This window comes from Syngnathus floridae, chromosome 16, assembly GCF_059516105.1.
Source record: "Syngnathus floridae isolate MCC-2025c chromosome 16, RoL_Sflo_1.0, whole genome shotgun sequence".
Lineage (NCBI taxonomy): Eukaryota > Metazoa > Chordata > Actinopteri > Syngnathiformes > Syngnathidae > Syngnathus > Syngnathus floridae.
Window position 1 is genome coordinate 5977972 of NC_142428.1, and position 12586 is coordinate 5990557.

The 12586-nt window shown below is 40.4% G+C and overlaps 2 protein-coding genes across 6 annotated transcripts in view; one reads left to right on the top strand and one right to left on the bottom strand.

Annotated features, from left to right (window-relative positions):
* The window catches only part of tonsl (tonsoku-like, DNA repair protein), a 38859-nt gene that overhangs the window by 872 nt on the left and 25401 nt on the right, over positions 1-12586 (top strand). For 2 of the 5 annotated variants that reach the window (XM_088400920.1, XM_088400921.1), the window contains exons 2-3: positions 124-272; positions 6065-6135. In XM_088400920.1, the coding sequence (XP_088257046.1) occupies positions 204-272; positions 6065-6135 (140 nt within the window). In that variant the 5' untranslated portion in view covers positions 124-203. Of the gene's footprint in view, positions 1-123; positions 273-6064; positions 6136-12586 lie in introns of those variants that run through there. The other 3 variants (XM_088400918.1, XM_088400919.1, XM_088400922.1) reach the window with 2 other exon arrangements.
* On the bottom strand, positions 178-4802 carry LOC148385302 (cannabinoid receptor type 1B-like). The gene is made up of 2 exons (XM_088400926.1): positions 4584-4802; positions 178-3163 (listed from the first exon to the last, which is right to left on the bottom strand). The coding sequence occupies exon 2, from the start codon at positions 3112-3114 to the stop codon at positions 1750-1752; it is 1365 nt and encodes a 454-aa protein (XP_088257052.1). The 5' UTR covers positions 3115-3163; positions 4584-4802; the 3' UTR covers positions 178-1749.

The following is a 12586-nucleotide window of genomic DNA, read 5'->3' on the forward strand; positions in this document are numbered from 1 at the left end:
CTGTTATTTATAAAACGTGTGTCATAAATAGACGAATTAAAAACCTATTTTAAATATGTTTTGGTTGCAAAATTCTGCACAATGCATCTTTGACATACTTGTGCATATTGTCATTCATTCTAGTCATTTCACAGGGCACTGAATTGATTGCAGAGCAGCCTTTGTTGGTGTGAAAACCCCAACTATTTATTCTTGTTAGAGGCATGCCAAGCTCTAGCAATCACTTTGCATTCACACAACAGCAGAGAGACATCATAAAAGGTATTTCAGAGGTATGTATGAATTTGTGAGTGTCAGAACAACTGCATGCCTTTACCAAAGGTTATTATGAATGCATAAAAACAATAGTGCAAGTGATCATTAGTAGCATGGAAACTGTGCAACTCACATGGTTGCAATATTGAAGCTGTGCATGTCTTTATTTGTTATGCAGGTGTATTGCAATATTAAATATTTCACCACCATTTGCTCTGTCATTGGGTTCTATCGACAAACCTGTGGGAGAATTTAGTAATTGTGAATTTCATACATTCTAAAGGATAGGTGGTCTTGAATTATTTGTAAATTTGATCCACTACTTGTTTGGTGGCATTTCGAGGTTTTATTATGAACATATCACATATTTATGATCAGAAAAATAAGCATTTACTAAAGACAGAATGGCACTATGGATGCTTGACATGAATATGGCAGTATCAATTTGTCACACAATGTTTTACAAGCACACTGAACATTCCTGTGATAGCTGCGAATATTTTCTGCTATCAAAAAAAAGCCAAACATTTTTCACATTTTTTGCTTAGCAAAACACACACGATACAGAAATCCTACAGTAAACAACTGAGAAGAGGTGAAATGCCAAACATCACAACATCTTACATAACCACCCACGGCTGCTTTCAAGATGCTACTTTCAAATAAAGAGGTTTAGTGGTATACTTTTCCACTGAATATGATGAAAGTACTACCCCCACACCACTTTTGCTATTGCTATGCTATGTTGTGGTGGGTGAACCTATGGCCCATAAAACATTACAGCACTGATAATGCATGCCACCCAGTTCTAAAAACATTTAGGATACCAATGCTGATAATATTGAATGCATAAATAAATAAATAAATAAATAAATAAATAAATAAATAAATAAATAAATAAATAAATAAATAAATAATGGGCTTTTGCCTGAAGTAAGCTGGCATAATGTCCAAACTCCCCTTGACCCTGAACAGAATAAGCGTTATCGAAAATGCATGGGAGGATAAATAAAACATTTGTTCATCAATTTAATATGACCTTTGGAGGACTTCATAAAAAAACTTAATGGCTTTCTGACAGGAAAATGCTTTTCCCACGCCTGTGATATGCAGTAGTAGAGATAAAGATGGCCTAAAATGTTTGAGATTGAAACGTGTACAACAAAGCACATTTCATGATTTATAAGGAACACCCGCACAACCTCAAGAAATCCAGTACAATTAATTGACCAATTTTCAGAACAAGTGCTAAATTATTGCAACCAATTCTACAAGACTCTTTCAGAAGCTTTCAAGGTTGGATTGAGGAATGGAAAATTTGCCCCCATGTTTTTTTTTTTAGATACTGCAGGTGTACCTAGGGAGGCAGCTGCAGAGTTCATCTTCAAATGTCTGAATCACAAGGTCCTCCTTTGGCACACTCCACAGTCAAAATGAAGTGCACAAGGAAGTTCAGCCTATTTACAATATTCACAAGACACAGTCAGAAGACATTCACACTGAATCTGCACCAGAAGTTGGATCCGTCGCCCCAGAAATAAAAACTCTGGCCACTTTGACTCGGCTGTCAGCACCACTGCCTCCTCCGCTATCTTTGGCCCTGACACTCCTGCTATTCCAGTCGCTCTCACCGCTGTTATCCATAGGCGTGCTTCGCTGACACAGGTGGCAGATGTTGGCGAAAGCCCTTCGCAGGTCCTTGCTCCTCATGGCGTAGATGACGGGGTTGACAGTGGAGTTGAGCAGGCACAGCATGCTGCAGAAGGCGAACACGGTCTTGATGAAGTCGTCTACTTTTCCCAGGAGATCGTAAACCATGATGGCGAGTAGCGGCCCCCAGCAGATTATGAGGGCCACCAAGATGAGCACGAGGGTCTTGGCCAGGCGGAGGTCCATCCGGGCCTGCTCGGGTCTCACTGTCTGAACCCTGGTGCCCTCGGCTGTGTAGACGATGATGCTTCTCTGGGAGGTACGGCTCAGCATGCGCACAGCGTGGTGGTGCGATTTCCACAAGATGAAGATGTAGGCGTAGATGATGAAGAGCAGCAGGATGCTCGTCATCCCGATCCAGAACATCAAGTACCTCTGGTCGATGAGGGGGAAAATGTCAGAGCAGACTGAGTTGAGGCGCTTGCAGTTCCAGCCCAGCAGGGGCAGCAGTGAGAACACTATGGACACACTCCACATGAGGCTGAAGGCCACCACCGCTTTGGTTTTGGTCACGATGCGCTTGTACGCCACAGGCCTGTGGATGGAAATGTAACGGTCGATGGCGGTGAGGAAGAGGCTCCCCACGGAGGCGGTGAAGGAGGCGATGACGCCGGCCAACTTGAAGAGAAATACCTCGGGGCTGTCCTTCCTGTGGAGGACGTGAAAGTCCAGGAAGCTGTAGACGAAAATGATGCTCCCGATAAGATCCGCCACGGCTAGGCTTCCTATGAAGTGGTAGGACGGTCGGGATCGTAGAGTTTGCGAATGCAATATGACGCACAGCACCACCAGGTTCTCTAACACTGTGAACGTACCTAACGTGAGGGCCAAAATGGCAATGGCCAGTTGCTGGCCAGGAGTCAGGATCATAAAGCATTCCATGTTGTCCTCAAAGTTCTCCCCGCACTGCACCGCCATCCCATCAGTCTCATTCGTCAGAAGAGATTCCGACATGTTGATGGGGAAAATGGGCGCGATGGTGCTGTAAATGACTTTGTTTGTGTTACTAATGGACGCAGAGTGCATTTTTTCCAAGCGGAATCCATACTTGGAGGAACTGTCTTCATAGATGGCGTCGTTTGAGTCCAGGTACGGCACCATCGTCGTCAGTGCACTCATGGTGGCACCCGACAGCCGGGGCAGCTTCATGACTGATAGGCGGCGCTAGAGAGGCTCAGTGGACTGGTGTGCAGAAAGTCTAAAAAGGCAATATGGACAATATGGTTGTTATCTGAAAGTTAAATACAACTGAACTATACTTAGCAAATGTACTGCACTCAATAAAAAATATATATAGCATAAACAGCACATTGAGGGTTTTTTTAGTCTTTTTTTTTTTGGTGCACCAGCAGTGGCACTGGTATCACAATGAGAGTCAAAGCATTTCAGCATAAGGTTTTATTGGTGTAAGACCCAATACGGTGACTACATGAATGTAAAACAAGGCCAGGATTATTTCAAAACATAATAAAATTAAAAGCAAAAATATTAATTTTTAAAAATAAAAATATATTCAAAAATAACAGACAGATTTTTTTTCATAACTGGTTAAACTTCATGGTAGTGTTCATTGTGAGTGGCATTGTCTGAGAGGCATTTTAGACTTCTATCAAGAATGTTTTCAGCACTTTTTCCTCGGGGGTTTTGGCAAAAACCGTGAAATTTGGTGCTCTTTCCAATTAGTGTCAATGTGAGAGTGCAGCTATTGTTTGATTGGACAAAGGCTGAGATGTGCTCCTCATACATTATTTTATTGACTCATGTGAAAGTGTCAAAATATTAAAAATAGCTCACTTTAATGCGGTGTGGTAATCATAAACATAATTCAATGGATACCTCTTAAATTGCCAAATGGCCTTAGTCCATCTTTTGTTTTGACGTCACTCGAGTGTGTCACAGTAATGAAGAGCTTGTGACTGAGTCCTCGCGAATGCAAATGTGGCAGTCAAAGCAATGTGTTTAAGTGTTCAAAGATGCATGATGATGATGTCATTGTGTTTCCTTGGGGTGAATCGGTGCATCGGCAAGCTGACAGCCGAGCAGACAATAGTGAGAAAGTGAACAGTTGATGGCAAGGTTGCGCGGCCTCAGGGGAAATCACCGCATTAAGTATGTAGGACAGTCAGGGCTTGCTTATCAATTAAAGACAGGTCATTCAACATTAGGCTTTTTAATTCGATTAATCATTGGTTTAATGACGTGTCAAAATGTCCACACAGCCATTTGGATTTTGAAAAATTTCAATTAGTAGCAGTCATGTTTTACATAAAAACATTGCATAGTTGCTGTATTGACTTGTAATTGTGCATGGAACTTTACTTTTTATTTCTGCCCCGCGACACAAGTTTTTTTGGGGGGGGGGTTGTTAATAACATAATTAGATTAAAAAAAATCCCCTTGTGGGTTAAAGTTAACTTTAAAGACTTATTTTTCTTTCCTATATTACTATTATTCTGCAAAGGTAATCATGTTTTAAATTGCAGCAGCATTGATTACATTTTTATGTTTTAATGTTTAAGGACTTTTTGAAAGCCTAATTGCAAAAGAGTACTTCAATAAACATCCATTTAAAACAATCAAAATGTAAACGTGAACAAAAACAACATGCACCCACATACCTTGACTTGGCGCTTGTCCATGACTCAATATTGATGTAAAGCATCTGACTTACACAAGCATCTTCATCTCATTTTGTTGCAGAAACTTCCAAAAAAATAAGTAAATAAAATAGATACTTCCCGTTTTATAATATTTTTTTGTGTTCAAATCGCAAAATAATGGAGATGAGGATGTCGGTAGGAATAAAAGCAAGCAGCCGGTAGGTTTGTGTGGGTGTGTGCGAGTGTGGGTGTCTTTTTTTTCATGTTTTTTTTTTTTTTTTGCATGCGTGCGCCTGGTCACGTGGTTTCACGCGCACGCGAGGTGAATGCGCGCGCATATCCCCACTCGGCTCACGACCTAAACCACCTCGTTATTAATAAATGAACAGGGAGGCTTCTGCATGCACACATACACTAACAATTAATGCTATTAATAAAAAATTATGGTAGACTATTTACGTTAAATTGTGAATTATGTGCAAGTATTTAGTGTATGTAACTCTTTCCATTAAAAATACTGGCTTTTTTTGCATTGCACCATCATTCATAAATATTTTTTTATTTTTCAACTCATACATGACAGATGAGATGGATTTGTAATAGCTAGAAATATTATGCAGTGTGATGTGCAATGGTATAACCTTTAAGGTGGGATAATGATGACATGTGCAATTTGTTTTTTGGACTTTGTACTGCTTAATTAGGATCATAATCATCGACCCTAACCTTCATCGACAAGCCAATATGTCAACATTTATTTGAATGTCCATACATACAATATCATGATAGCTCTTGGAGGAAAAGGTTAGTGAATGCTGTTAACATAAAAAGCTACTTTTCCTTTCCTGTCGTTTGCAGCTGGGCAATTATTTCCACCATTTTCTCCCAGCAGAGTACAGCTCAAATTACACGGTTCTCATTGCAGAAAGTACATGCCATTTGGCCACATAACAATATGGCTTAACAATTAATACCCTCATATGTGAACCTACAGAATTGCCCGCCACTTGCGGCACTGTGTTACATAAAATAATTAACAATAGTCAGAGTGAAGCATTGTGTTAATTCAGACTATGTATAGACAAATCAGGATGCTGCAAATCAACATAATCACAGCGACCAGACAGCCATCATAGTAATTAGCATTATTATTTCAGTCAGGGAAAAATATTTCCAACACAATGCTGTCTGGGAAATGACAAAAGACTTAAATTGTGATGCTCTTACATTGAATACTATGAGAAGCGGACACCATTATTTTTTTTGTTTTAGTTTCCCTCTGCCCATGAATGCTCCAAGCAGCTAAGCGCAATTGATTTTGCAGACTTGCCTTTGCAACTGCAGGCTAACACATCTGATTTGATATTGATCCCTTGTTTGAGTGCTTTCATACATTGTCAGATTTTTAGGACAGGGAAACAAATAAAAAAAACATAGATTTTTGCTGTTGTTTCAATATATCCCCAAGCTGTGCTACAACTACAATATCATTCTTGCAAATGGGTGATTATGAAATCATTGCTGAAAATACAGAGTTTCCACTCCCAGTGTTACAAGAAGGCACTCTAAGGTAGGCGGGCTGTCTCTGATGCGTGCGTGACGAGGGGATGGATTGAGAGAAGGAGTGTGAGGAGAAAAAAGATGCTGTCACGCTGACCTGCTGCCTCCCCACTTACAAAGAAAGTTGCATTTAAAAGCTGAAATTTGGCCTCCAGCAAAATCATTATTAGGCACCTCGAGTGCAGTAAAAAAAAAATAATTTAGAGAAAAAAGAATAACATTTTTGTCCATTTTTATAAATCTTATCATATGAGGCAAGTTATCATTTTGCATATTTTATGAATGCATCTTATTTTGTACTGTATTTACAATACTGAAATTCATTTTAAATAAATCCAACCATCTATCTGCAAGCAGTATGGTGGATTTTGTCACATGACAGAGTGGCCAGTGGGAACGAAGAATCCCCTTCATGCACCATTTAGTCACATTAAGATCTAGTTTATCTACAGGGATAATCGCAAAGACTTAAATGCGGTTCAGTGGATGCTCTCTCGCAGAAACACTATGCAAATGAGCTCTGCAGGCATCCCCTCACGTATTTAGCACCAGAAGTCCCGCCCTCAAGTTCGACATAACAATCCCCGTGTTTTCCTGTAAGGAAAACTGAACTTTCAACTCTGCTTGCACACCCCGATGGCCTCGAGGGTCGCCGTTCCAGAGTCACAGTGTAATTCATTTGGCCTGGACTCAGGTGTAGAGCTTCCCAGACTGACAAGAAACCCAAATGGGTCTGACTCCAGTCACGCAACCGTGGCTTTGTCTGGAAATACTCTTTTCTTTTCATCAGCTCGACAACAATGTGAAATGGATTCAACTCCCCAGACTTTTTCACCATTGTTTAGCAATGCGTGCAACTTTGTGATTGAACAAACATTGACTCATAAGAAATGATTGTGTTAAATTATTTACGTCATATTAAATGTCTCAGGGAGCCAAATTGTGGCAGGATTTTTTTTTAACCAGCTTCACAGCGAAAGTAGATAATTGGCCCAGCCACTATTTGTGGATTTAATCATGCTTAGAAAGAAAATTTAAGTATTCTCCTTTTGTTTTCCTTTTGAAAACACATCCATCATTGTCAACTTGATTTGTTTTCAAGTGCTTTGCTCAAATTGTGTTAATATGACCCAGCAATGTCTTTAAAATTGCTTTGGGATTGTGGTTCTTGGTGTTTGGCTGGTAATTGCTAAAGAGGAAGAGTAGAATTGACAAAGCCTTTTGAGCAACAGCGATAAGCTTACAACTCTGGAGAGACAAGAAATGTTTTGTTGCTGTTAAGTGTTGTTTATGTTGTTTATGCTACTGGCCCACTGTGATGTCGAAAACACGACCACTGATTTACGTGTGCAACCTAAATTCCAAATATTGCCTGTCTAAATTTAAAATTTAAATTTATTGTCTAAATTATTTATGACAATTTATTCTTTTTGTAACATTTCTCTTGGCTGAACCGCTTCATAGTCTGTTTTGATGTCTGCTCAATTTATTATTTTTCCTCCACTCGCACATTTTAAAAAATGTTGAAAATCTGTGCGTATTCCCTCGGCTAGATAACAAGAACAAAAGTTGGAAGGAGAGAAGTTAATTGAGCCAGACTCATTACACAGTTGAGACACAGCTGGGTACGACATGAGGGCAAACAAAGCGACACAATATTTGAGTGCTGAGAAATTAGTTTTTGGATGCTAGTCATTTCCCGGAAGCACATTCCAATAATCTGTACGCAAGAATAACAAACACAATATACATCCTCAAACATAAACCACCTTATTTTCCATATACAACATTCAAAATGATGTCTGGATATGGAAATCACACTCAGATTTCATTGTAATACTTGTCAGGTAGGACTCAAACGTGGCGCTCCAAAAAGCAATCACAGCCATCTGTGCTGGAAACTACATCGATGGCTGCATCTCTATAGGCCGCGGGCTGCCAGCCATCGAGAGAAAATTGGCAAAGTGTGTGGATTCCTTTACCCCCTCCCCCCATTTCATCACATCCACACACTTCTTATCACTTCTCAGCTTGGGGCATGACTGACGACAGGCCGTCTCGTACGTGCCCTAAACTTCAATCGGTAGATATTATCCCTTGTGGCCCCAGCCCCGTATTACAGCTCATCATTACACAACGCGAGGAAACGACTTCTTATCTTCACTCACATTCCAGCCTGACACTGTTATGAATATTTTTCTACTTTATTCATTGAGAACGCACAGTATGCGTCCGTGTGTGCCTGTCTGGAAACTCTGCAGACAAGACATTCTATCAACTTATTTTTATTAATGAATGGGCTTTAAAAGGTAGCTCAAGCCATAAAATGTAAATTTGAATAATTTTTTTGTTGTTGCACTCCAAATCATATTGCTTTTTTGGGGCGGGCTCTGTGTCATGCAGACGTCACCGCTGTGCAACACGCCGAGTTTGCAGGTTAGACATCAGCTCATTAGTGCGCCTCAGCTTTGTCTTTGCACAGGTTCAACCCCCCCCCCCCCATTGTCAGATTGTCATCAGGTCAAAGGGCCATGACCAGCAGAGTTAGAAGTGCATTGTTAAGTCCTGATTGATTAATGGCATGTCACGCTGCAACACCTGTTCTCTTGAAAATCACAATGCAGTATGTATTTGTTCTCAGATTATTCTCGACTTTCTGACTCCCCGAAGCGTTGCGGTAGGAATCTCGCTTTGATTCACTGCGAGCAAGGAGCATGAATGTGGAAGTGAGGCTGTTTCCGCTACTTTTGCGATGTTTATGAGCTTTGGGAGTCTGGGTTTACATTTTTGGATATCGTCATTAAAATGCAGTGGAGCCTTCCAAGTCTGACACGATCTGTTCTCTGGTGCTAGTTGACCTCTTTGAACCGATCCAAAGACCACAAATGAACGTGTTTGGCGGAGAACCGCTAGCCACTTGTGCTTTAAATGAACACGTCTCAATTTCTCCCCCAACATAGCAACCCATTAAAAGACAATAAGCACCACAACAGCCTTCATTCCAACCGAGTGGCTCTTGTAATCGTTCCCATCCGTCTGGGAAGGAATACTGAACATGTTCGTCATTATTCATTCGGGAGGAGCTGTGCATTTGTGGCAATCACATTAGCAGATAAACAATGAGGCCCAAGGGAGACACCCACGAGTTCCTGCTCCCAATTAACACCCCTGGCTTTCTTCCTCTCAGTGTGGAAGACCCAGCGACATTGATTCATCCTCGTGTCAGTTTTTTTTAATCATCATTAGGAAACACAGTCAACATGCAATTCAATTTGCATTGACGTTTTAATGAGTGTTATTGTTTACAAGATTCACTCCATGTCTTATCTGATGGTAATGACATTTGATTGAGGTGATTTTCTTGTGAGAATTACTCACTGTCACTTGTACACGATTGGTAAGGAATCACTGATAATGTTTATTGTGGGTGATGTTGGTTCTTACGTGCGAATGAAAAATTATTCAAAAGGTTTCTCGGTGGATTTGTACACTGCAAACTACAAGCACATTTCCAAGAGTGCATTTTCTCTCTGAGGTAAACGTCAACTCTGCTTACCACACTTGGCTCTCCTCCTCCTTCTCACGCTCGCATGATAAGGTTGATGTTATTGGAGCAGACAGCATCCTTGCCACGGCTGTCAAACAAAGGAAGGGTTCATCTCCTGTAAGGCTGCTCTGCTACTCGAGGTTTTCTTATTTTAGAGACAATTGCTGCTTTCCAACAGTGTGAGCTTGAGCTGCCTGGTGATTGTCCTTAACTAAATCTACAAGTCCAGACAATCCCACTCTTGCTCTTTCTCTCCATTGTAATGACTTTAACCACACAGGGCATCATGATTTTGTTTTGCAAATTACCAAGTCATCCAAGACAGAAAGAAACAATGCTGAATGGGAAAGGGTGGAGTTTTTCCGAATCTGTTGCAGCCATATCAAATCATTTCATTCAGTTTAGACTGAAATGCTTTAATAGAAAAATATTCATGCAGTACGACCCCCCCCCTCCCAAACCTCATCCCCTGAAGATGTAGAACGAGGTGTTAATATATTCTAGCTCGAAAAACACAAGCATGCACTGATGTGATGCCAAAGACAGCAATGGCACACATGCACATGAATACACGTTCATATACCTCGGGGTGCAATTGGAAATGCATTTTTGTAGGGTGCCCCTTCCAAGCATGAGATGCTGACAGGAGGCTCAAACTGACACAGTGTCAGCTTCCTTCAGCAGGGCAGAACCATCATGTTTAAAATCACTCAACACCTTGTCAGCTTTCTGTCTTTTGGAACAAACTGGGCGTTAACTGTTTCTTGAAAAAAATGTTTTATATAATAATAATAATATTAATAATAATACATTATATTTATAGTGCACTTTACATTTTAAAAATATATATGTAAAATCAAAAAATATATAAATAAAATAAAAATATAATATATAAATAAATTACATTATATTACATATGTATATGTGTGTGTGTGTGTGTGTATATATATGAGTGTCTTTGTCAACCCTTGACAAATGATTCATCTGTAATCAAGCTCATTTTCCCGCTGGGCAAACCTTCCTCTAAAACAATGGGGTGACTCATGGTTTACCCCCCACCCCACCCCACCTTACCCCATCCCCTCACTCCCATTCCCTTTCCGTGTCATTTAATTAATGCACAATAGAGAGTGACGGACATAGTCAGTGGTGCGTAAAACCTCGCTGACGGACAGGTCACGTCAAGCGGCCGACTCACTGAGTGCTGTTCAACATGTCCCCCCCCCTTGTGAATGACAGCCGCTCCCAATTAACCCCCTGCACACACACAAACTGTGCAAGTGCACTTGCTCACTCCCACGCACCGGGTTGTGTCTTTATTAATTCCATTGACCTCGTTCCAGATCAGCAACTCATTTGCATGTTCCATTTGCAGCACGACGTATATATGCATGCATACAGATCCACGTTCTCTGCCATTTCACAGAGGAGGTCTGGGTCCCTCTAGTGTGCTTCCAGAGTGACGGCCAGTGGGTCGGATCGATCCTGGCTTGCATGCCATGCATTCTCATCATGTCCAATCACGTGTGCGACCTCCCTCTGACCTTTTTAAAACAATGGGGGCGCATTGCTTCCTCCATCAGCATGGAAACAATAGCAGTTGTCCTGCTAGGTGGACATCAGTCATTAATAACTATCATGGTGAATTTGTTTTTTGGATTATTTCCAAATTATCATTCATTAAGGATGAAATTGGGAGATAAATAGTTTAATATTTCATAGGTACAGTGCTTATAATGAGAAAGCTTACGCAGTACACCAGCAGATGGGGCCACATGCTTCAGAGAACCAGACAACGTTTTATTTACTGAGGGATGGGCAACTTAAATGATGAAGCACCGCGCTATTTTTCTACACTTGTACTGGGGGCCTGCAAAGGACAAAACACTTTGTAGTCAGCTCCATGACAAAAATGCCATGTTAAGTAAGAACCAAATATTTACACGTCTGTTTTTATTGAACCTATGCACATCATCACATGTACATCACTGTAGCAATTTTCAGATCCTCCTTAACCTTACCATGTGAATAAATAAACAAATAAATACATAACTATGAATAAATATAAATAAATATAAATAAATAGGTGGATGATAATCATGATTTTCAAAATTATTATAAACCAATTAAAGTTTTAGTGACATTTTATACTAGAACTTCCATAGGTAGTGTGTTATAGGGCCACCATTTCTCAATGCCTTCTATCATTACCAAAAATCAAAGTGGGAATATTTTTGCGCCCAAGAATACATTTGGATTCTTTGCTTGTATAATGTTTTACCCCTGCAGGAAATCATGTAAATTGATTTAATCCATTACAAGGTTCAACTGTAGCCATGTATGACAGTTTTCCCATTTTAGCATTCGTAGCTTTAATTTCTTCAAACGTGTAAAACAAAACACATCTGTGCATGCACCACCGGCTAGATCGGAATTGTCAGTTATCACCTCGGCCAAGGTCTGCCTCTGCTTATTTTCTACTTTTGTGCTTTTGGAAGGAGCCACCAATTTCCACAATACTTAATAAATGAGTCTGTCAAGGGAAGAATACAATCATTCCCCGAGGCCAAGTTGTTTGGGAAAGCTGAACAAAACCCTTAGCACTTTCCCAAATGTTGTAGTGGGAGTTTCTTCTTCTCAATTTCAAAAACTTTTCTCGTTTCACCACTTGTCCAGAATTCTTAGCCCACTAAGGCTTTGTTTTTGAATATGCGAGGCATGTGTTTCACACGGCATACATATTCAGACAACATGCAGACATCCATAGACGGTCACAAGAACGATCTGCGGCTTTGAGTTAAGACATTTGGGCTCATCCTGAAAATATGCTTTGGATAGGCTCCCGCGCTTCTTGAACATTTTTATTTGTCTGGCTGTGACAGTTGTTACATTCAACTACTTTCACAAGTCCAGA